The sequence below is a fragment of the Trichechus manatus genome, unplaced genomic scaffold, assembly GCF_000243295.1.
Source record: "Trichechus manatus latirostris isolate Lorelei unplaced genomic scaffold, TriManLat1.0 scaffold00061, whole genome shotgun sequence".
In the NCBI taxonomy this organism is placed as follows: Eukaryota; Metazoa; Chordata; class Mammalia; order Sirenia; family Trichechidae; genus Trichechus; species Trichechus manatus.
The window spans coordinates 13,419,141-13,441,012 of NW_004443997.1; the positions used below are offsets into that span (position 1 = coordinate 13,419,141).

Here is a 21,872-nt window from a genome sequence, read left to right on the forward strand (position 1 = left end):
TTGGAATTGATGGCAACGAGTTTTTTTGTTTTTAATCTTTAAGGGAGCAGCTCGGTGGGTCTCTTCTCCCTTGGAGTGGCTGGTGGGTTCAAACCGCCGACCCTTCAGTTAGCAGCCAAGAGTTTAACCATTGCGCCACCAGGGCTCCTAGATGGGATGGCAGACTTTCTATTTTGTAACTTGCTTTTCTCAGTTAACAGTTTATCTTGGACATCATTCCAGTTACAACAGCCTCATTATTTCAAAAGAAACAGCACTCCTCAATATGGGCAGGCCAGGATTCATTTAACCGTTTTCTACAAACACACAAGTTTTCATCATTCCCAACAGGCCTGCTGCAGCAAACATCCTTATAAGCACATCTTTGCAAACTCCGGACAGATTTCTTTATAAAAATTAGATTGGCTGAATTAAAGAAAAACATACAGTTCTATGAAGCCTTGGATATCTTGTTTTCCAGGTTCCAGCAGATTGCTAACTGCAAACAGAAACTTGGGGGTGGGGGACGGTGGCTTAGAAGCTGGGGCAGGAACAGCAGAGCTGTAAGCAGGATGGCTGGAGCTCAGGGAGACAGCCAGAATGACACTCAGTCCCCACTGACAAAGGACATTCATAATCTGCTCGAGGTCACCGGTAAAAGGTTAAATTATGTTTAGTGGTCCCAATTTAAGGAGACAGGGCACCTTTGAGAAAGATCTTAGGCCAAGCTTTGATGCATGGAGAGATTAGGGATTTGTTACCTTGGAAATCCACATCCCTGAAACACCTTACTTTCCCAAAACCTTGAGCAAATGCCATGGCTTTCTAACGCATGGGTGACTCCTGCTGGCATTTTTGTCTGGGCATTTGGTGTTTAGGTGACTGATCGGTAACTCTACCCAACAGGAAGCATATGCTGTCTTTTGCATCATAAGATTCCCAGGGAAACAAATTCAAGATAAACATGCACACAATCCTCTTGAAGCCTCGGAGTTAGTTCAGGTTTAAGGCCAAGGGCAGTCATCTTTCCCAGACTTGCTGGAGACATTCTGGCACGTGACCCCAACTCCCATAGGGCCTATCATTATGCATTCTTGGACTTTCACCACTTCCAAGACTCCAGGGTTGATTCTGCTGCGGACTGTTTGCCAGGCAGGCACGATTTCAACTTGCTGATGTGCCTGGGGTTTGGCAATTTCCATCCTGTGTGCACACCTTTCGCTGGCCAATTTCAGCAACTCCCTGCGTGTCCCTGTATCCTGCTCAAGTTAACGCTCACTTTGCAATGAGGGCCCTTTTGAGTGGAAATACTGGGTTTCCAGTAAGCAACCTTTTCTCTCGCTCCTGGAGACACAAGATGGCAGCCATTCATACATTCAATAAATATTTACTAAGTAGTGATTATTTCCCAAGCTCGGTGCTAGGTACACAACTGTGAACAAACACAGCTTCTGCCTTCTGATTTCAAATACTCGATTCAATTGTGCCTTAATAATTTGCTTCCTTGTCTGACCACAGAATCTGTCCACAAAGCAGTATGGCACGTAACTAAGAGTACAGTTGGACAGTGCTGAGTTTGAACCCCAGTTTCATACTGGTAACTTACGTGAACTTGACCTCCCTGGGCCTTAGTTTTCCTCATCTGTAAGATGTGACAGGAGCCCTGGTGGCACAGTGGTTAAGTGTTCGGATGCTAACCAAAAGGTGGGCAGTTTAAATCCACCAGCCACTCCTTGGATAACCTGTGGGGCAGTTATACTCTCTTATAGGGTCGCTATGTATCAGAATCAACTCGATGGCAATAGGTTTTATTTTGTTTTTTAAGATGGGACACTTGGCTCAGAGTTGTTGGTAGGACATAAGGTGACAATGTAAGCAAATTCCTCAGCATAGGGGCCTGATAGAGAATAGTGATCAATAACTATGTTTATCCAATCAGGGAATATGCATGTGTATAACACAAACATGCTATAATCCACTTGACCTCAGACGTTATTCTAGCCCGCCCGCAGAGTCTGGGCAGGCAGGAGGTTCAGAGTCTGGGCAGGCAGGAGGTTCTGCTGGCAGCTGTTGTTTAGAAGCAGAAATAAGCAAGGAGGGACCCAGTGAAAATCCTCAGGTCTTTGGGATTCTGAGTATCAGCTCCTGTTCCCTGGGTTGCCTGAACCGATTTCTACAGAGGATCTTAAAATTCCTTCTCAACAAACAATAAAACCGGAATGATCCAAGTGGGGACAGTTCAGTTGACAACAGTCAGCCCGCAGCCACTCCAAACCACTGCTCAGCCCAGGAAAACAAGAAAAATCAAATTCTTGTAGTCTGTGTATACCAATTGTTAGCAGGGCTGGGATATCAGAGGACTGTTCTTAAATTTGCCTACTGGCTATTTATTTTTAAAGAGATAAGACCTTTAAATATAAGCCAAAGTCCCCTTTGGTCACTACATACAACCACATTCTTTCTCCCACCCCACCCAGGCAGTCAGCAGGGAGGTTTTCTTTCCAGTACAGTTTTATATGGAGATGATGTCTGTACACATGCAATGCAGTTTTGTCTTGTGTAGTTTTAAGAGTTACATAATTAGTTTCATATTGTGCAGAGTGCTGGACATTTTCCCCTCTGGAAACTTTGTTTTTGAGATCCATTATCGAAACAATCCAGTTAATTTCTGGTAACTGCTGCATACACAGAATTATTCCTTCCTATAACTGAAATGAATGGGCCCTGGTGGCCCAGTGGTTATGTGCTTGGCTGCTAACTGAAAGGTCACGGTATGAACCCACCACCTGTTCCCCAGAAGTAAGATGCGGCAGTCGGCTCCCATAAAGGTACAGAACTCACTGCCATCTCCTAGCAACCCTATAGGACAGAGTAGAACTGCCCCATAGGGTTTCCAAGGAGCAGCTGGCTTAACCACTGTGCCACCAGGGCTCCCCATAAAGATTACAACCTTGGAAACATTATGGGGGATTCTACTCTATACTATAGGGTTGCTATGAGTCTGAATCGACTCGATGACAATGGGTTTTGTTTGGATAACTGAACTGGCTTGTTCAGTAGTGTTTGTTGATGCAAACTATGTTGCAATGAGTATTTGTTCAAGCCTTTGCACATTTCCAAGGAGTTTCTATCTTGCAGACTTCTGTAATGCTTGCCTTTCTGTACTGAAGATGTGTTACTATTATAATCAGAAAACTCCATTTAAGGAGATCCTTTTTAAATTTTTTTTTTTTTCAATTCTCTCTTTAGTTCCTGAGTGTTGTGGCCAAGAGGCTGAGAACAAAGATACAAGTTTAATTTACCCCAACCTCCCACTGAACTTGACCACCTCAGGAAACAAATTACAAATAACAACAGCACCTACATAAGACAGAGTTATATCACCACTAGAGTCCCTGGGAATAGGAACCCTGGTGGTGCAGTGGTTAAGCACTTGGCTGTTAACTGAAAGGTCCCATAGTTTGAACCCACCAACCTCTCTGCAGGAGAAAGATGTGGCAATCTGCTTCTGTAAAGATTTGCAGCCTTGGAAACTCTATGGGGCAGTTCTACTTTGTCCTGTAAGGTTGCTATGAGTCAGAATCAACTCGATGGCAGTGGGATTGGAGTCCCTGGGTGGTGCAAATGGTTAACACACCCAGCTGCTAACCAAAAGGTAGGTGGTTTAAGTCCACCCTCTTGGAAACCCTGGGGGAGAGTTCTACTCTCTCCTATAGGGTCTCTATTAGTCAGAATTGACTGGATAGCAGCGGGTTTTAGAGGTGCTTTGGAGGAAAGGCCCTGGTAATCTACTTGCAAAAAATCAGCATTGAAAACCCAGTGGAACACAGTTCTACTCTGACATACACGGGGTCACCATGAGTCAGAATCGACTTGATGGTAACTTTTTTTTTTTTCTTTTTTTAAAATAATTCTTTTTTATTGTTGTTCTTAAAAATATACATAGCAAAACATACACCAATTCAACAATTTCTACAAAAACAATCGAGTGACATTGATTACACTCTTCAAGTTGTACAACCATTCTCACTCTCCTTTTCTGAATTGTTCCTCCCCCATTAACATAAACTCACTGCCCCCTAAGCTTCTGGATGGTAACTATTTTTAGTATCACAGTTATATCGTAAGCTCAGCACCATCACTGTAATCCTAGCTCTTATTTAGGCATGAAATAAATATGCAGGCACCAGTAACCATGAATTAAGCATCTGCTAAGTGCTGTATAAGGATGATCCTGTTTCATCCTCACAGCAACTCTATAATGTAGATGGGATTTTAACCCCATTTTACAGATGTGGCAGCTGAGGTACAGAGTTAAAGTAATCATGCCACCCTCCACCCCTGTACACCCCCCCCCCCGCTTTATTCTTCTCCATAGCACTAATCACCTTGCATCATACCATGTTGTTGTTAGGTGCCCAAGAGCCCATGTGACAGAATAGAACCGCCCCACAGGGTTTTCTAGGCTGTAATCTTTATGGAGCAGATCGCCATACTATATATTTCATTTATTTCTTTGTCTCCACCTTCCAGAAGGCCAGCTTCCCATGGGCAGGGATTCTTGTCTGTTATGTTTGTTGTCACTGGGAGTGCTCAGTACCTGTCTCTTGAACGAATGAACCTGCCCAAAGTCTCATCAGCTAGTGAGTAGCAGTCTGAGTCCAAAAAACGAAATGGTGTCTAGCAATATTCTTGTCGTTGTTGTTATTATCAACAAATATGAATTGGTGATGCTGAAGATTGAATTACTAGCCATTCCCGATACAGACGGGTTACTTTGGTGAAACCATAGTCCCCTGCGTTCTCCTTTGAGTTTTCTTTCCAGATTTTAATTACTCTGCCAATCAGGGAAGAAAACAAAAGGAAAGAAAGAATGAGGAAAAAATGAGTTTTGTCCACAGAGGTGGATCCCTGAAATCAACAAGGATGAGAAACATGGTGCTTCAAGAAGCCTGACCACCTTCAGCTCCCCCTTTAGGTCCCTGTTTGTGAGTAGGGGAAGAAGAACTTGTCCTAAGATCTTCCTAATCGAACCAAAAAGTTTCCCCCACCCCATGACTCCACCCAGGACAAGCAGAGGCACTGGATCCCAGGAAGGTGGGCCAGACCACCCCATTCAATCTTTTTGGGGTTGGGAAATAAAGGTGAAAAGACAACCTACCAGATCTATTGCCTCTCACCCCTATCCAGGCAAAACTCAACAAGCTTGTACAACATTCCCTTAAGAGCCCATAAACCCACCCCCTGCCCCCAATGCCCTTGGGTGAGAAAACCCAGAGCTAGCAGAAGCAACTTCAAAGCCTAGCCCCTTAGGGAAGCTGTCCTCACAACACTTCAAGGAACCAACAACCACCACCCCTGAAAAAAGCAGGGTGCTTCTGACTCAGACAAATGCCTGGGCACATGCTCTAGTTTGAACCCAGCTCCTCTGGTAAGAGATTTTCAAGATGATTTGCAACAGCTGAACACTGGAAACAACCCAAGAGCCTTTAAGAGGGGCCGGTTCCAGCTCGGTGCTTCCATAGGGTGGACTGCTTTGCACTCCTTGAAAAGAATAACCTCTGAATTGTACTCATTTAGAAACATAATCCAGATATATTGTTTTGAAACAGCTTCAGAGCAGTAAGTGGTGGGATCTCATTTATGTAAATGACAAGCACCCTGCATTGAGTCATAGTCACTTCACTTCCTTTTAGGAGATGTACAAAATGAGAAAAATCAGGTGCGTGTTCTCACTCACACACACACTCACACATACATGCACACACACTTGTGCAAACTTATAAATGCAAAGAAATGCCGGCAAGACCCACAGCCACCTGTTAACAGGGCTCTTGGAGGGAGTGCAGTGGGGTACTGACCAGCTTAACAGTGGGACTCTCTGCAGTTTTATAAGGTGAACACGTGTTACTTACCTGATTTTGAAAACTCTGGTAAAGAAAAGCACTGCAGGGAGAATTCACCTGCTCCCCCAGCTTACATTCCTGAATTAAATCCGGAGAACCGGAGTCGTTATCTACAGGGCTCGTGTGCACTCCGTGTGGTCACCTCCACGTGAGCACAGAGAATCAGATCTTAATTACAGCCGCCTTTCCCTTGAGGATGTTTCTGCTTGTTTTTTTCGATGTTCAGGTCCTCCACGCATGAATTCCTTGGTTAAGCAGCATATAGCAAGAGAGCAACAGCCACTGTATTTTTGGCTTGTGTTACGCAAAGGACATTTTATCTTTCGATTTTATCCCTCCGTAAATGACATCTCACGGATGTGGCTTAACCCCATCACCTACATGCAGATTTGCAGTCAAGCTCTGTTGGAGGCAGCCAGCTAGGGGCCAGCTCTGTTGTGGTGGTTTGTCTTGAGTTGATTCCGACTCATGTGACCCCATGTGACGGAGCAGAACTGCCCCATAGGGTTTCCTAGATTGGGAGCAGATCGCCAGGTCTTTTCCCTCTGAGGTAGATGGGGATGTTACCTGCCCCCCCTCGCCTTTACAGATGAAGAAACTGAAGCTCAAAAGTGCGACTTGCACTTCTTCCACAAAAATAACTTTCATAACTAGTTTCCTCTCCGCAACTTCCAGCACTTCACCCAAACTCAAAGATCGAAAGAGAAAATATTCCAAAGTCCAGGATGGGCAAGAAATCTGCCCCTGCGGATGGATTTTTATCCCGGAAAGTGCCTCCTTAGTTTGGTCAAAGAGAAACCAGCTTGTTGGAAGCCACACGAACACCGTTTAGGGATGTTGCTCTGAAGGCCAAGACTCCCAACCCTTGCCAATCCCTGCAGGGAAAGCCTCCGCCAGCGCAAAGTGACCTTGGTCTCGCCTAGTAAACCGCATACCTTAGCTGAAAACTACCCCTCCTTCCCTCCTGAGCTCGCCTTTCCCTTTGAACTTGGCTGAACGAGGTCTTGAGTCAAAGGATAAAAGAGATGACTAAGGAGAAGACCTAAAAGTTCCTGTAAAGAGGGACAAAGACGGGCACGTCTGTGTGGGTGATGGTGAAGACCCTGCGCAGACACAGCGCGACTAAGGAGCCCGAAGGCCGAGGACGGTCGGGGGGAGGACGGAACACGGAGACCTGGCGCTGGGCAACGACCGCGGTTTGATAAAGACGGGTATGCGGCCCAAGTCACAGCTGGGTAATGGAACGTGGGCTGTAAAGGGGCCGAGATACTCGCAGGAAGGGAGGGTGTGCGTAAAGATCACGCACAGCAAACCCCTCGAGGCCCCATGTAGGTAAACTGAGGCCCAAAGTGGGTGAGGGGCCTGGCAAAATCTCCGGGTACGTCCCGGGGTCCCGTCCACCAAGCAGCCTGCAGAGTCTCGGGCTGAAGAACAAAGGATGGCCAAGCTGGGCCGGGGAGCGGTCGGCTCACCTTGTTGTAAAGGACCTCGGGCTGCGGGTTGGGCGCCGGCACGGCGTGGGTGGCGGCGGCAGATAAGAGGCGGCGGCCCAGGCGGGGTCCGAGGCTGGCAGCAGCCCGGGCGGCCGACCGTAACATGGTGCAGCCGTAGCGGAAAGCCAGCGCACATGCAGTCGCTGCTGGTTAGGGCCCTTTAGGCCCGTGACATCTCCACTCCCCCTGCCGGCCGCCAATGGGCAGGCGCGGGGCGGGTCTGCCATCCCCCACCCGCCCAGCGGCCCGCCGGCCAATGGGAGCGGGGTAACGGGTGGGGTTGGGGTACACATTGAGTGCCGGCCTGCTCCCTCGATTCGCACTCCGCGCCCTGCCACTGACCCCAACATGGAGAACCCGGTAGGTGGAATGACCCGACCTCTTACATAAACTCAGCAGGCATTGGTTGAAACCCTAATATGTGCCAGGGGTACAGACTTAAACAAGAGCGACCCTGGCACTGACTTCCGGGGCTTACACTCTAGTGGAAGAGACCACTACAACCCAAACTCGGGATCCTTTCAGTTCGTGATAAATATGGAGGAAATGAAGACGGCGATGAGATGGCTGGAGCAAGGGGCTGTTGTTGTTGGTGGGTTCCGACTCCTAGTGACCTCATGTACAACATAACGGAACACTGGTCCTGCGTCATCCTCACACTCCTTGCTATGTTTGAGCCCATTGTTGCAGCCACTGTGTCAGTCTATGTCGTTGAGGGTCTTCCTCTTTTCGCTGACCCTCTACCAAGCATGATGTCCTTTTCCAGCAACTGTTCCCTCCTGATAACATGCCTAAAAAACGTAAGACGAAGTCTTGCCATCCTCACCTCTAAAGAGCACTCTGGCTGTACTTTCAAGACAGACTTGTTCATTCTTCTGGCAGTTCGTGGTATTTTTAATACTCTTCGCCGACACCTGATCAGGAAGTGACGTGTGAGACCTGGATGACGAGAAGGAGCTGGTCGGGATGTAAGGACGATGTTGACACAAGGTGAAGAATAACCAGTGTCACTGAACAATCTGTGTAAAAATTGTTGAATGGGAACTTATTCTGCTGTGTACACTTCCCCTGAAAATATAACAAGATATTGTTTTTTAAAAAAAATGTAAGGAAAAACATTCCATGGGCAGGGACCAGCAAGTGCACAGGCCGTGAGATGGGACCAGGCTGGCCTGTGTTGCAGAGGTGGAAAGAATAGAACCTCATAGGAGGCCAGGGAGAGCTCTGGGCAGGGGGTTAGAGGCAGTGGTGAGGAGTCTGAGACAGACGACTTGCTTCATTTGCCTTCTTAAATTCTGACTCGTTCCTCGTTCTCTGGAGAACAAGACTACAGGAGAACAGAGGCAGAAGTAAGGATTTGGGAAATGGTTTTATTCCACAGACACCCCAGATCTGGACGATCTGGGCACTGGGGATGCAGGGAAGAGTCGAGGGCACTGGCTAGGAAGGGAGATGGCCATAGGGCCAAATGTATGCATTTCAACCAGATGAATCTCAGCAAAAGCCCAAGGAGAAGGAGCAGGAGCCTGAGGGAGGAGCCACACTGTGGCCAAGATGCACCTGTTTTGACATCAGAGGAGGGAGGAAAGGGGTACATCTAGGCAGTGAGTGTCCGGTAAGCCGAGGCCACTGCCCCAACTCTGGGCTCCTTGCCAGCAACAGAGCTGGCAAAAGCAATGTATCCTTAGATGGTAGGGGAGTGAGGCAAGGGGAGAGAATAAGCAAGCAAAAAAATCACTTCTGAGTGTGCTGCATCAGGGAGGCATGTGAACGTTTTCACATGAATAAATGCCGTCCTCTCACAGCACTGAGATACTTGGGAGGAGCACCCTGTGTTGAGCAAGAAATAGTCACTTCACTCCCTTTTAGGAGACATACAAGTTCTTCACTTTCAAATACTCCAAAACATCACATTGCTAGGGTCCACTTGTGTGTTTTCAGGTTGGAAAAAAAAAAAAAAATCCAGTTCCACCTGCTTGCTGAAAAAGTGGTAACCGAGGTGTCCTGCAGGGTCGCTGAGTGGTGAGATGCCAGATGAGGTTTGGTTGTTTAGTCCCGTTCTCGAACACCAACTCTAACTTCAGCTTTTTTTTTTTTTGCAAATAATGGATGGTAGGTGGGGAACTCAAAGCAACTTTTAAACAGGAAGACACTCTCCTTAACAGAAGGTAATAGTGGTCCAGCCCTGTGCTCAGCTGCCCTCCTTGTTTGCACACACACAGAAACTTCAACACACAGCTGGCTTAACACGCCCCACACACGCAGCCAAGCCCACACGCTAACACACCCACACGGGCGTGACCCTTACCAGGCGGTTAGCAGTTACTTCTAAGATTAACTGGCTTTTGAAATAGAATCATCATCAGAAATTCTTCAGGGCAGGATATGCTCTCCTCGGCTACATGGGGCTTCTTTTTCCTTCTCCACCTTTTCCAGCTGAGGCAGCCAACCTACCTCTCAGGAAGCCCCTTAAAAAATAAAAAAATAAAAACAAACCCATTGTCTTCAATTCCAATTCATAGGGTCCCTTTGTGACAGAGTAGAACTGCCCCATAGGGTTGTCAAGGCTGTAATCTTTACAGAAGCAGACTGCCACATCTTTCTTCCGTGGAGCAGCTGGTGCGTTTGAACTACTGAACTGCTGACCCTTTCAGTTAGCAACTGAGAGCTTAACCACTGTGCCTCCAGGGCTCCTCGGAAGCCCCTTAGAAAGCCTAAAAGTGCCATGGCTCAGAGTAGAAAGAGCCCCAGAGTCTTCTGAATTTACGTTTGAATTCACTGACTAGTGTGGGATCTTAGGCAAGTTATGTAAGCTCCTTGTACATCAGTCTCCTCATCTCTAAAATGGGAAGAAGAAAAGTATCTGCCAATTGCAAGGATTCAAAATAATGTATGTATAGTTCTTGGCACTGGTATGTTTTAAATGCCTACTAGCTATTCCACTATCTCTGTTTGTCATTCTGTGGTGGCTTGTGTGTTGCTTTGATGCTGGAAGCTATACCACTGGTATTTCAAATAGCAGCAGGGTCACCCGTGGTGAACAGGTTTCAGTGGAGCTTCTAGACTAAGACAAGACTAGAAAGAAAGCCCAGTCAGTGCTCTAGCTGGGGCCCGCCCTAAGTCTTGCTCAGTGACTGCAGAGAGGCAAGCACCGACACGGCCCTGGCATTCCCGAGGCACCCCTGGGGAACTCAGAAGCCCAGTGTTGACAGAAGAGACCATCCCTAGGCACCCACTGGGGACTGCAGGTGGGGCTGTTTGGTGAGTACTCTGGAGCCTACTCTTTCAGGTCACACCCAGATGCAGTCTGGAAGGGCCCTCTTAAAGGGGCCCCACCGGGCAAGTTGCCTGGAATTCCATCTCCTTCTTTCAGCCACTGAATGATTATCCTGAAATAATCTAACAACATCTGAAATCAGGGCTTGAGGGCATGCAGGCAGCTTGTAGATAACAAAACCACGTGTCACTGCAGGGAGAAGGGCGGGGGGAAGGTGCTAGAAAGGATGAAAGACCCCTCCAGAGATGGGGTCCTCCAGGGAACCTTGACGGTGGGGCTTTGATAGCCATGGGCTCTCTGGAGTGGGCTTGATCCCATGGTATCCAGCCCTGAATCTTGCCAAGAGTGGAGCAACAGCACGTGTGCAATCACTTTGTGATACTGCTGCGGGAGGAAAAAAACACATTAGTCTGTTATGATCCCCTTTTGTTCCCCTTCCCAGGACAAGCTAATAAGAAGACCCGCCCAGGCATGTAGGAATGGTGGCAAGAGGTTAAGACTTCTACAGATAAAACTGGTCAGGCACAATCATTACCAAACCAAGTGCATCACGCCCAAGCGGGCACCCATACCCACATATTTATTTCCATTCAACAGACATCACATTAGTCACCACATCTGGTCAACCAGAAATGCCAATCGTTTGCTGAAGGTGAAAGCAAAGAGATTAGGACCAAGTTAGATCACCTTTTATTTCAGTTCTCTGGATCTTTTGCCCATATCTTTTTAAGCTCCTTTTTAAAAAAGTTGTGCAGGTGGATTTTTTTTTTTTAAATGATGCTACCTACATTTATTTCTGTGGTGGATTATGTTGATTGATTTTCTAATATCGAATCATCCTTCCATAGCTGGTACAAATCCCACTTGGTCGTGATGTATTATTTTTTTGATATGTTGTTGAATTCTATTGGCTGGAATTTTGCTGAGAATTTTTACATCTGTATTCATGAGGGATATGTGTCTGTAATTTTCTTTTTTTGTGGTGTCTTTGCCTGGCTTTGGTGTCAGGGTTATGCTGGCTGCACAGAATGAATACGGGAGTATTCCTTTCTCTTCTATACTCTGAAATAGTTTGAGTAGTATTAGTGTGAACTCTTCTTTGAATATATTTGATAGAATTCTCCAGTGAAGTCACCCAGGCTAAGGTTTTTTTTTGTTGTTGTTGGAAGTTTTATTACCTCTTCAATCTTCTTTTGTCATGGGTCTATTCAGTTTTTCTACCTCAGTTTGTGACAGTTAGGTCGGTAGTGTGTTTCTAGAAATTTGTCCATTTCTTCTAGGTTTTCAGATTTGTTGGAGTACAGTTTTTCATGGCATTCTGTTATGATCCTTTTTATTTCAGTTGGTTCTGTTGTAATGTCACCCATCTCATTTTTTCTTAGGGTTATTTGCTTCCTCTCCTGCTTTTCTTTTGTCAGTTTGGCCAGTGGTTTGTCGATTCTGTTGATCTTTTCAAAGAACAAACTTCTAGTCTTGTTGATTCTTTCTATTGTTTTTCTGTTCTCTATTTCATTTATTTCTGCTCTAATCTTTATTATTTCCTTTCTTGTGGCGACTGTGGGCTCCTTTTGCTGTTCTCTTTCTATTTGTTCCAGTTGTGGGGTTAATGTTTTGATTTTCGCCCTTCTTTGTTGAAGTACATGTTTATTGCTATAAATTGACCTCTGAGCACTGCTTTTTCTGTGTCCCAAAGGTTTTGGTAAGAAGTGTTTTCATTCTCATTTGATTCCAGGAATTTTTTATTCCATCTTTGATTTCTTCTATTACCCAGTGGTTTTTAAGTAAGGTATTATTCAATTTCCATGTATTTGATTTTTTTTTCTTGCTATTCCTGTTGTTGACTTCTACTTTTATAGTGTTGTGTTCAGAGACAATGCTTTGTATTATTTCAATGTTTGGGATTTTGTTAAGGATTGCTTTGTGGCCTAAAATGTGGCCTATTCTGGGGAACGTTCCATGTGCATTGGAAAAGAATGTATACTTTGCTGCTGTTGGGTGGAGTGTTCTGTATATGTCTATGAGGTCGAGTTGGTTGATTATGGCCATTAGATCTTCTGTATCTTTGCTGAGTTTCTTCCTAGATGTTCTGTCCTTCACTGAAACTGGTGTGTTGAAATCTCCTACTATTATTGTGGAACTGTCTATTTCTCTTTCAGTGCTGTTAGAGTTTGTTTTATGTATTTTGGAGCTCTGTCATTGGGTGCATATATATTTATTATGGTTATGTTCTCCTGTTGGATTGACCCTTTAATCATTATATAATGTCCTTCCTTATTTTTTATGGTGGATTTTGCCTTAAAGTCTATTTTATTAGAGATTAATTTTGCTACTCTTGTTCTTTTTTGGTTATTGTTTGCTTGATATATTTTTTTCCAACCTTTGAGTTTTAGTTTATTTATGTCTTTGTGTGTAAGGTGTGTCTCTTATAGACAGCATACTGATGGGTCATTTTTTAAATTCATTCTGCCCCCTCTGTCTCTTTACTGGTACATTTAAGCCATTTACGTTCAGTGTGATTATCAGTAGGTATCAATTTACTGCTGTCATTTTGTTGTACTTTTTTTGGTGGTGTTGACAGTTTCTTTGTTCTGCTTAATTTTCTGTGCTGAGTTCTTTTTGTTTGTGGTTTTTCTTTTCATTTCTTTCACTGTTGTTGTTTTTGTGTTTACTGATCTTTATGTTTTTCTTCTTTTTTATCTTGATGAATAGGTTCATTAACTTCCCTTGTGGTTACCTTGAAATTTAATTTTGTTTTCCTAAGTTTAAACCAGTCTTTTATTTCTTGGTATCACCTTGACTCCCTTTCCATATGAAAGTTCTATAACTACACCATTTATTCCCTCTTTTTTGTTTTGATGTTGTCATCATTTACAGATTGATGTCTATGGTTCCCTGTTTTCAGTCTTTTAGCTTTGTTTTATTTTTGAGAGTTCTTTATCTAGGTTGGTATCTGGCTGATGCTGTCCTGTGTCCTAATCCCAGGTTGTTGCCTGATGTTGTTGGTTCTCTATCTGAAAGACTCCTTTTAATATTTCTTGTCAGTTTGGTCTGGTTTTCACAAATTCCCTTAATTTCTGTTTATCTGGAAATGTCTTAATTTTGCCATCATATCTGAGAAACAGTTTTGCTGGATATATAATTCTTGGTTGGTAAATTGTTTCTTTCAAGGTTTTATATATATTCTATTCCATTGCCTTCTTGCTTGCATGGTTTCTGCCAAGTAATCAGAACTTAGTCTTATTGGTTGCTCTTTGTAGCTGACTTTTCATTTTTCTTTGGCTTTGGCTTTGGCAACTTTGATTATGATATGTCTTAGTGACTTTCTTTTGGGGTCTATCCTGTATGGAGTTCATTGAGCTTCTTGGATGGATATCTTCTCATCTTTCATGATATTACAGAAGTTTTCTGCCAGCAAATCTTGGACAATTCTGTGTTTTCCACTGCCTCCCCCTGTTCTGGAACTCTGATCATGTGTAAATTTTTCTTCTTGATAGTATCCCACATAATTCTTAGTCTTTCTTCATTCTTTTTTCTAATTTTTCCTCAAACAAATTGGTGTCAAACAAATTTGCTTATTCTGTCTTCCATTGTTTCAATTCTGCTCCTACACTCTTCTATTGAGTTGCCTATTTCTGAGATTTTATTGTTAATCTTTTGGATTTCTAGTTACTGTTTTTTTATGGTTTCAAATTGTCTATTTATTTTGTTGTTTTGTTCTTGTATTGTTTTCTGGAATTCTTCTATTGCTTTGTCTGTGTTTTCGTTGATTTTGTCTATGTTTTCCTTGGTTTGTCTGTGTTTTCCTTGGTTTTGTCTGTGTTTTCCTTGATCTCTTGAACAGCTCTGTGTATTAGTCTTTTGAATTCTTTATCAGGTAGTTCCATTGCCATTTCTTCCTTCAGAAGGTTTTCTGGTTCTTTATTTTGATCACTTGCTGGAACCATCTTCTGCTGCTTCTTTATGTGATTTGGTATTGTCTCTCTGAGGCATCAAGAAGTTATTATATTTATTGTATGTTTGCTGTGTCCTGAATTTTTATTTTGTTTTGATATATCCAAGTAGTCTGGGCATGTGTCCTACTCTGGTTGCTAATCTGGCCACATTGAAACCTTCATCTCCTGTCTCCAGGTGGGTGGAGCAACACGTGGGTTTGTGAGCATGGGTCTCTGTTTGCAGGCCTTTTGGGGCTGCTGAGTATGTAGCTGGCATTTCTGGTGAGGTGATGTATCTGTGCAGCCAGTCACCTGGCCATGGGTGCAGGGGGCATTCTCCCTGGTTGCTGGATTGAGTGTTGTGCGTGCACTCTGCCAATTGCCAGGTGGTCAGGGCAAGGGTGCCCAGCGGTCACCATGTGGGTGGTGTGTAAACTCTCACAGAGAGTCTTCGGCAGGCAGGTCTGCATGGGGGTGTTCAGAATGTGGGCACAAACCTCTCGTTGCATGGGGGGCGGGGAGTGATGCGGGGGGCGCGAAGCCAGTGAGATGTTGCCTGGCCATGGATGCCTGGTTGGAGGGCATGCCCCTGTCCACTAGAGCATGTTGCGGGGGGAGGTTGTGTAGCCAGTCCCCGAGCCCCCAGCATAGGTTGCTGTAGGGAATAGGAGGCACCGCTGGTCCTCAGGTCCCTGGTGTGAGTGACTGGAAGGAGTAGAAGTCACTGCCAGTCCTCAGGCCCCAGCCCAGGTAGCTAGAGGGAGTGGGAGGCACCGCTGGCCCTCAGGCCCCCAGCATGGGTGGCTGGAGGGAGTAGGGGCACTGCCAGTCTTCAGGCCCCTGGTGCAGGTGCTCACGTATTTTGGGCCTGTTAGCAGGAGAGAACAATCCCTGGAGATGGACATCATGTTTCGTAAAGTAGAGGGTCAGTGAAAAACAGGGAGACCCTTAACGAGATGGATTGACACAATGACTGCAACAATGGGATCAAACATAGCAAGGATTGTGAGGATGGCGCAGGACCGAGCATCCTTTCATTCTGTTATACGTGTCGGGACTGACTTGATGGCACCTAACAACAACAACAACACATCAGGTCAACATAAACTCACCACTTTGTCACATTTAGAATCAACACCAAACCCCCTACCGAGGCCAATGGGGCCCAAGGTAATCTGGCACCGGATTCACCTTCCCAGCCTTAGTCCTGCCTCTCTCTCCTGGCTCCCTTACCCCAGACACACTGGGCTGTGCCCCAGGGCCTTGGCTCAAATGCCTTGTCTAGAAAGAGTACTGCCCTAAGCCCTCAAACCCAGTCTGCACCAGAGCATCTCCCACATCACCCATTCTGGTCCTCGTGGCACTTACCAGTGTCCCCTCTGTGCCATCAGTACCTCTACCTGTTTTGTTGACCGGTGCATTCCCTAGACCAGTGTCTGGCCCAGAGTTGGGGCTCAGGCAACAGTGGAGAGTTTATTTAACAAAAGTGGAGTCCCAGAACGAGGAGTTGCCGGAGGCCTCATCTACGGCTTCCATTCTTGAGGCCAGTGCTGTCTCCCCAAATGCCTCCAGCCTTTAAAGCAGAGTAATGAAGGGAGATGGGGGTTCACCCCCCCAGCTTGGCTTCTATTTTCATCTCTGCAGCTGCACTGGTTAACAAGTGAGGTTAACCTCAGAGGCCGGGGAGAAATTCCTAGGGCCACGTGATATGTCAGGCTGCTCACCAAGGCCCTTCCTCTTTATGAAACCCCTCCTTCCTCCTGAGGCCCAAAAACAAGAACTCAGGAAGCCACTGTGGCTGATGTTGTAGTTGCAATTAGTTTTTGGCTTGAATTTAACTTTCTTAATTTAATCTTTCTTAAGCAGTTTCTCAACTGTGGTCTGAGAAGGGCCCGCCTCCCTTGACTGCTTGGGGCAAGAATATCTGGGATGCCTCTCACCAGCCTCCCAATGCCTGAAGATGCATGGCTGTGGCTACAGCAGGTAGGCATTCCCCCAGGTAAAGGGGCTACCATGAGGAGGTCAAGTCCATGGTGGAGGAGACAAGGGGGACGTCTCTACCCATCCACCTGACTAAAACGGGAAGGGCTGGCCACACACCACAAACAATGAGGTTAGTGGGCTGAGTCCTAACGGTCCACAGCTTTTCTTCATGCTGCTGGGCCTGCAGGCACCCACTTCTCAGAAGCTGGTCACTGGAGAGAACTCAGACCTCGTTCAGTGAGCACTTCTGCTTTCCTCAGAGGGGAGAATACCACTCTCTAAATGTCAGTGGCATACTGTCTGCCATCTCCTCTCCCCTCAGAATACCCTCTGAACCCAGAGCGGACAGAGGCGTTGGGAAGGTGCAGGGGCCCAGGCATGCCAGAAAGCCACAGCTCCCTTAAGGATGTTTGCCGTGAGCACAAGCGTACTGAACTAAGCAGGGGCGAGGTGGTATCTGTGCCCTCCCCGTGAGGGTGGTGCCCTGGGAGGACCCCACTGACTAGAAGCACAAGGGGGCAAGGAGGCAATGCACATGCTAAGACAGAGGGGCTGAAAAGCAAGGCTTTATTCTCAATTCCTTTTGTGTGACAAAGTTTACAAAGTTTCATTTCTTTTTATTCTTTTGTGTCCCCAAAGCCCCTTTCCAAAATCACATGTTAACTAGTGTTCTGTGGGGGGGGCATTCAAACGAAGACCATGATGATTTGGGTTTCATCCCATTTCCCAGCAGCGCTCCGGCCCTGGGTCTTTTGGGAGGACCTCTGGGCAGGAGGCTGCCGTTTCTAGAGCAAACATGAGCACACGGCCTCAGCAGAGCCCCCAGTATCTGCCCTGGTTCCCACAGCCTCACACACCACGGCCAGAGCACCCGGCACCAAGCCTGAAGACCAGCTTCCCTCCCATGCTCTGTACCAACCCCACCAGCTCCCGGCTAATCTTCCTCTGGGCCTGAAATAGCAAACTCAGGACTTTCACAGCAGTGTCTTTTGTGGGGACCCAAGAGGGTGAGTGCACAGTGACTGAGAAATGAGCTGCTGGGCAGGAGCCGGAATCACACAGGTTATCTAAGCTGTGGGCGGGGCTGACCCAGCGGGGATCCCGAAGGCCTAAGCATGGGGCTTCAACTCCATCTTGGCCACTGCCGCCCGGTGCACCTCGTCAGGGCCGTCAGCAAAGCGCAGTGCTCGGGCCAAGGTGAAGAAATGAGCCAGAGGATAGTCGCTGCTCAGCCCCGCTGCTCCAAAGGCCTGGCAGACATGGGGGAGGAAGCCCTGGGTGAACTCTCGTCTCCGAGGCCCCAGACTACAGCCTGCCTGCTAGTTCACGGTGTCTTCCTGGGGATGCCCCCAACAACACTGGGGTGGAACAAACGTTCTAGGAGACTTAAGGTGGGGCTACACTTGCTGTTCTGTGGATGCCATACTCACTGAGTCCACTCTGCAGGGTGACCTCCCACTGGGAAATCTCTACGTTGGGGCCAGGTATAAGATAAGGGAAGGGGCAGCCCTGCATGGTTCACAGGCTGGACTGGTGGTGTAAAGGCCTACGGACTTATCATTCCAGGTGTGGCCACTTAGACAAGTCACGTGACCTTTCTGTGCCTCCGTTGCCTCATATTCAAAATGGGGATAGTAGTGGGGCCCACCTCCCGGGCTTGTTAGGAGGAGGAACAGGAAATAAGGCACGCACGGTACATCTGCAATAAAGGGCAGCAGCTAAAGCCGACAGGAGCTTGGGGAGCACTGCTGTAAATGGTTCAGACACACCAGTGTCTGCAGGCATGTTCACCTGAATTGCACGCTCAGTCACTCGGCAGGCCATGGACGGGGCTACCATTTTAATCATGGCAATGTCCAATGCTGCAGCCTGCAAGGAAGAAGAGAGGATGGGTCACGAGGGCGTGCCCAAGGGCAGAACCCTTGCCACTAGACAGAGGGAAGTACAAAGAATAGCTCAACAGAAATGGCAGGTCCACTAGACTGTAAGCCCTGCCTGCAGCTAAGGGTGTGGGGCGCAGTATTGGTGACCACAAGGGTGATTAAAGTGCTCGGTAACGGGCAGACTCAGGAACACTGATGTTCTTCCCAGGGCACAGGGGACATCGCTGTGTCACAGAGAATGCAGAGTGGGGAGTGGCCTATGCTTCCTTCAGGGACACCGGCAGCTCCATCTCCAACCAATAGAGTGCCAAAGCCAGCCAGGGGCTCCACAAAAGCAAGCTCTGAGGACCTGTGCTGGGTCAGGGCATTGTAGCAAGGTGCTCCCAGAGCCTCCACCACACCTGGTACCAGAGAGCCAAGGAGCCGAGAAGGTGACCTGGATTGTCCCTGCTTTATTGAGGCTTCTCAGCCTGGAGGTGGAGGCCACCCAGCAGAGGCTGGACCAGGCAGAGGCCACTTTGGGCATAGAGCTGGCCCTTTAGAGGACTTAGAAACTGCTGTGTAATGAAAAACAGCAAACTTGAAAATAAGCTTCTATTTTGGCTGATTCTGTAACTGGATTGAGGACACTGGAGGGTCCCTTCTCCCTTGCTTGTTCTTAGTTTGCCATCACTGGTTCCAACATGGCCTGGAAGCCCAGGCCCAGCTGGGGCTGAGGCCAGGGGGCCATGTGCCCCTGTCAGGACCACTGACTTGGACCCAGAAGTTCACTTGGTCAAGGTCAGTGTCTGTAGATTCCCAGTATCAATTCCCTCCTTCAGGCCCTCTGTCATCTGTAAGACCCTCACAGCCTCCTACCTTATTACCAGCCATGTCCATGAGGTGGGCAGCTTTGAGCACCAGCAGCCGGGTCTGCTCGATCTCCACTCGTGACTGAGCAATGTCTGCCAGGAGCGTGCCCTGCTCCACCAGGGGTTTCCCGAAGGCCACTCGGGACTTCACCTGTCGAAACAGGAGACATGGCAGGGCTGAGTACATGCTGGGCTGAGGGTGCCACTGCCACTGAGGGCATGAGGGTGGGTGGACGAGCACACAGGAGAGGGCAGGCCCAGCCGGGGGCAGGACAGCAAAGCGGGAAACAGGAGCCTGCAGCTTATCCTCAAATTTGCCAGCTCTCCAGCCACAGGAATCCCCAGGGAGAAGATGCATATGCAGACACCATTCATCTGCACCTTGGAGCCGTGGTGACTGTGCAAATTGTGTCCAGGAACGCCTTTACCCCAGCAACTAAGCCTCCTCCAAGCAGAAGGGGCAAGGCGAGCTCCCAGGCAAGGAACAGGTCTTTCTATCTGAGCAGGCAGCTGGCCCAATGCTACTTTTTTTTTCTTTTTTTCCCAGTGTTAAATGGGGTTTACAAATACTAAGCGATAAAGGGTTGTTAACAAACACAGTAACAAATGGACATCTGATTGGTACGAGGCATTAGCCTGTACATCGTATTATGGTTTCGTGTGCATTCTCGGTGCACAGCATTTACACCCAAAGCCACTGCTGCACAGCACAAGAGTATACGAAGAGGCTGAATCAGAGTAAGGCTGCTTAACAGACTGAAATTTTTTAGTATATATATGAAAACACATTGAATTTTTGAGCTGGCAGGGTAGAAGGCAACTCTGCTACTGTCATAAGGTTGTCAAGCAGAGCAGTGGCTTCAGAGCCTCACGCGACTGACGCCAGCGGGGAGGGCACTCTCTACGACCGACCTTGCACCAGCCACAGCCCCAGAGCACCTCAGGGAGGAAAGCCGGGCACCAGAGCCCTCTGGCAGGCACCTTTTATCTGTGCCGGTGACTTCAGTCCCGGAAAGGCACAAGGCAACAGAACAGCTTATAAGGTATTCTTCTATTTTTCTAAAACGATTGTTACAACAATATATCTCATGGCAGAAAAAGGTATAAATTTTCAGACAAAAAAAGAAAAGAAAATTACCCAGAATCCCACTATCTAGTTACTTATAGTTACTATTTGGTGGGTATCCCTCTAAACTTTTTGTACTCATATACACACATACGTGGTTTTTTATAAAATGGAGTGATAGTCTGTATATTGCTTTGTAGCTTGCTTTTTTTTTTTTATTTAAGAGTATATAGTGGAGAGTTCTGGCAAAATGGCGCTCTAGGCAGAAGCACCACGCCATCCCTCCACAGCAAAGATCTGAAAAACTAAGCCGAACAGAGAATACAACAATCCTGAAACCCTAAAACATCAAATGAAGAGATAAAGAACTCAGCCAAGCACCAAATGGAGTGAGAAAACTGACAGAGAACGGAGAGCGAGGAGAGATTCATGCAGAGGTCCCCTACCAGCTAACGCAGCGCGGATCCGCCATCTCGGACACCTATCGGAGACCAGCAAACGGGGTATGAAAAAGCAGCCTCACAGAGCTTCCAGTGGGAGACAAAACAACTGGTAATTGGTGATATACGCTTTCCCACCCCCCACCCTTCTTCACCCCGACTGGGCCTCCTCTGCTTCCCACGGCCACAGTCTCTTGACTGGGAAACAGCGGCAGCTTGGATTCCACACACCCGAACGGGTGGCTCTCTTGAGTACCATCTGTGGGCTGCTGGTGTTGCTTTTTTTCTGCTTCTTTTTATTTCTTCCTTGCCTCTCCCCACCTCTCCCTCCTTTAGCTCAAGTACCTCGCTCTGTGTGCCATTTTTGCTTCTTCCTGAGGGGCTGCAGAGCTCCAGCATTTTGTGATATACACTTTCCCACTCTTTACCCTTCTTCACCCACACTCGGCCCCCTCTGTTCCCACGGACACAGTCTCTTGTCCAGAAGCACCATCCCACACTAGCTGGCTCTCTAAGTGCCATTTGTTGGCTGCTAGTGTTGCTTTTTTTTTTTTTTTCCGGCTTCTTTTGACTTCTTACTTGCCTCTCACCACCTCCCCGTCCCTTCGCTCAAGTACCTGGCTCCGTGCACCATCTTTGCTTCTTCCTGAGGGCCTGTGAAGCTCCATTCAAGTGTGGAGCTACTTCCCAGTTTGGGCTGCCGCGCTGGTGGGATCCCGGGGCTTTTCCTCGTTTGTTTGTTTTGAATTGTTTGTTTGTTTTCTTTTCCTTTTCTTGAGTTGGGAGCCCTTTCTGGCCAGGCTGAGCTGCGTGACACGGAGACGCCCCTTCAGCATCCACAGACATGCAGAGGGATCCCTGAGAGCATTTCTTTTTACATTGTTTTTTTTTTTTTTTTTCCTGTTTCTTTGGAGGCCTTTCTTGTTTTTTCTTTTTTTTGTTGTTGTTTTGTTTTCTGTTTCCTCTTTTTCCCTTTTTGTCTTTCTTCATTGCTCAGTTTCTCATCTCTCTATATCTTCCTTCTCTTTCTAGTCCCTGAATACCTGGCATTGTATACCTCTA

The 21,872-nt window shown here is 47.1% G+C and overlaps 2 protein-coding genes across 2 annotated transcripts in view; both read right to left on the reverse strand.

Annotated features, from left to right (window-relative positions):
- Positions 1-7,545, reverse strand: part of ALDH2 (aldehyde dehydrogenase 2 family member) — a 29,573-nt gene extending 22,028 nt beyond the window's left edge. The window contains exon 1 of the mRNA XM_004379070.3: positions 7,358-7,545. Coding sequence (XP_004379127.1) covers positions 7,358-7,483 — 126 coding nt within the window. The 5' untranslated portion in view covers positions 7,484-7,545. The remainder of the gene's footprint in view (positions 1-7,357) is intronic.
- Positions 7,546-16,563: 9,018 nt separating this feature from the next.
- The window catches only part of ACAD10 (acyl-CoA dehydrogenase family member 10), a 53,590-nt gene continuing 48,281 nt past the window's right edge, over positions 16,564-21,872 (reverse strand). Inside the window, exons 19-21 of the mRNA XM_004379072.2 lie at positions 19,312-19,455; positions 18,362-18,439; positions 16,564-17,820 (exon numbers count right to left, since the gene is read on the reverse strand). Coding sequence (XP_004379129.1) covers positions 17,680-17,820; positions 18,362-18,439; positions 19,312-19,455 — 363 coding nt within the window. The 3' untranslated portion in view covers positions 16,564-17,679. The remainder of the gene's footprint in view (positions 17,821-18,361; positions 18,440-19,311; positions 19,456-21,872) is intronic.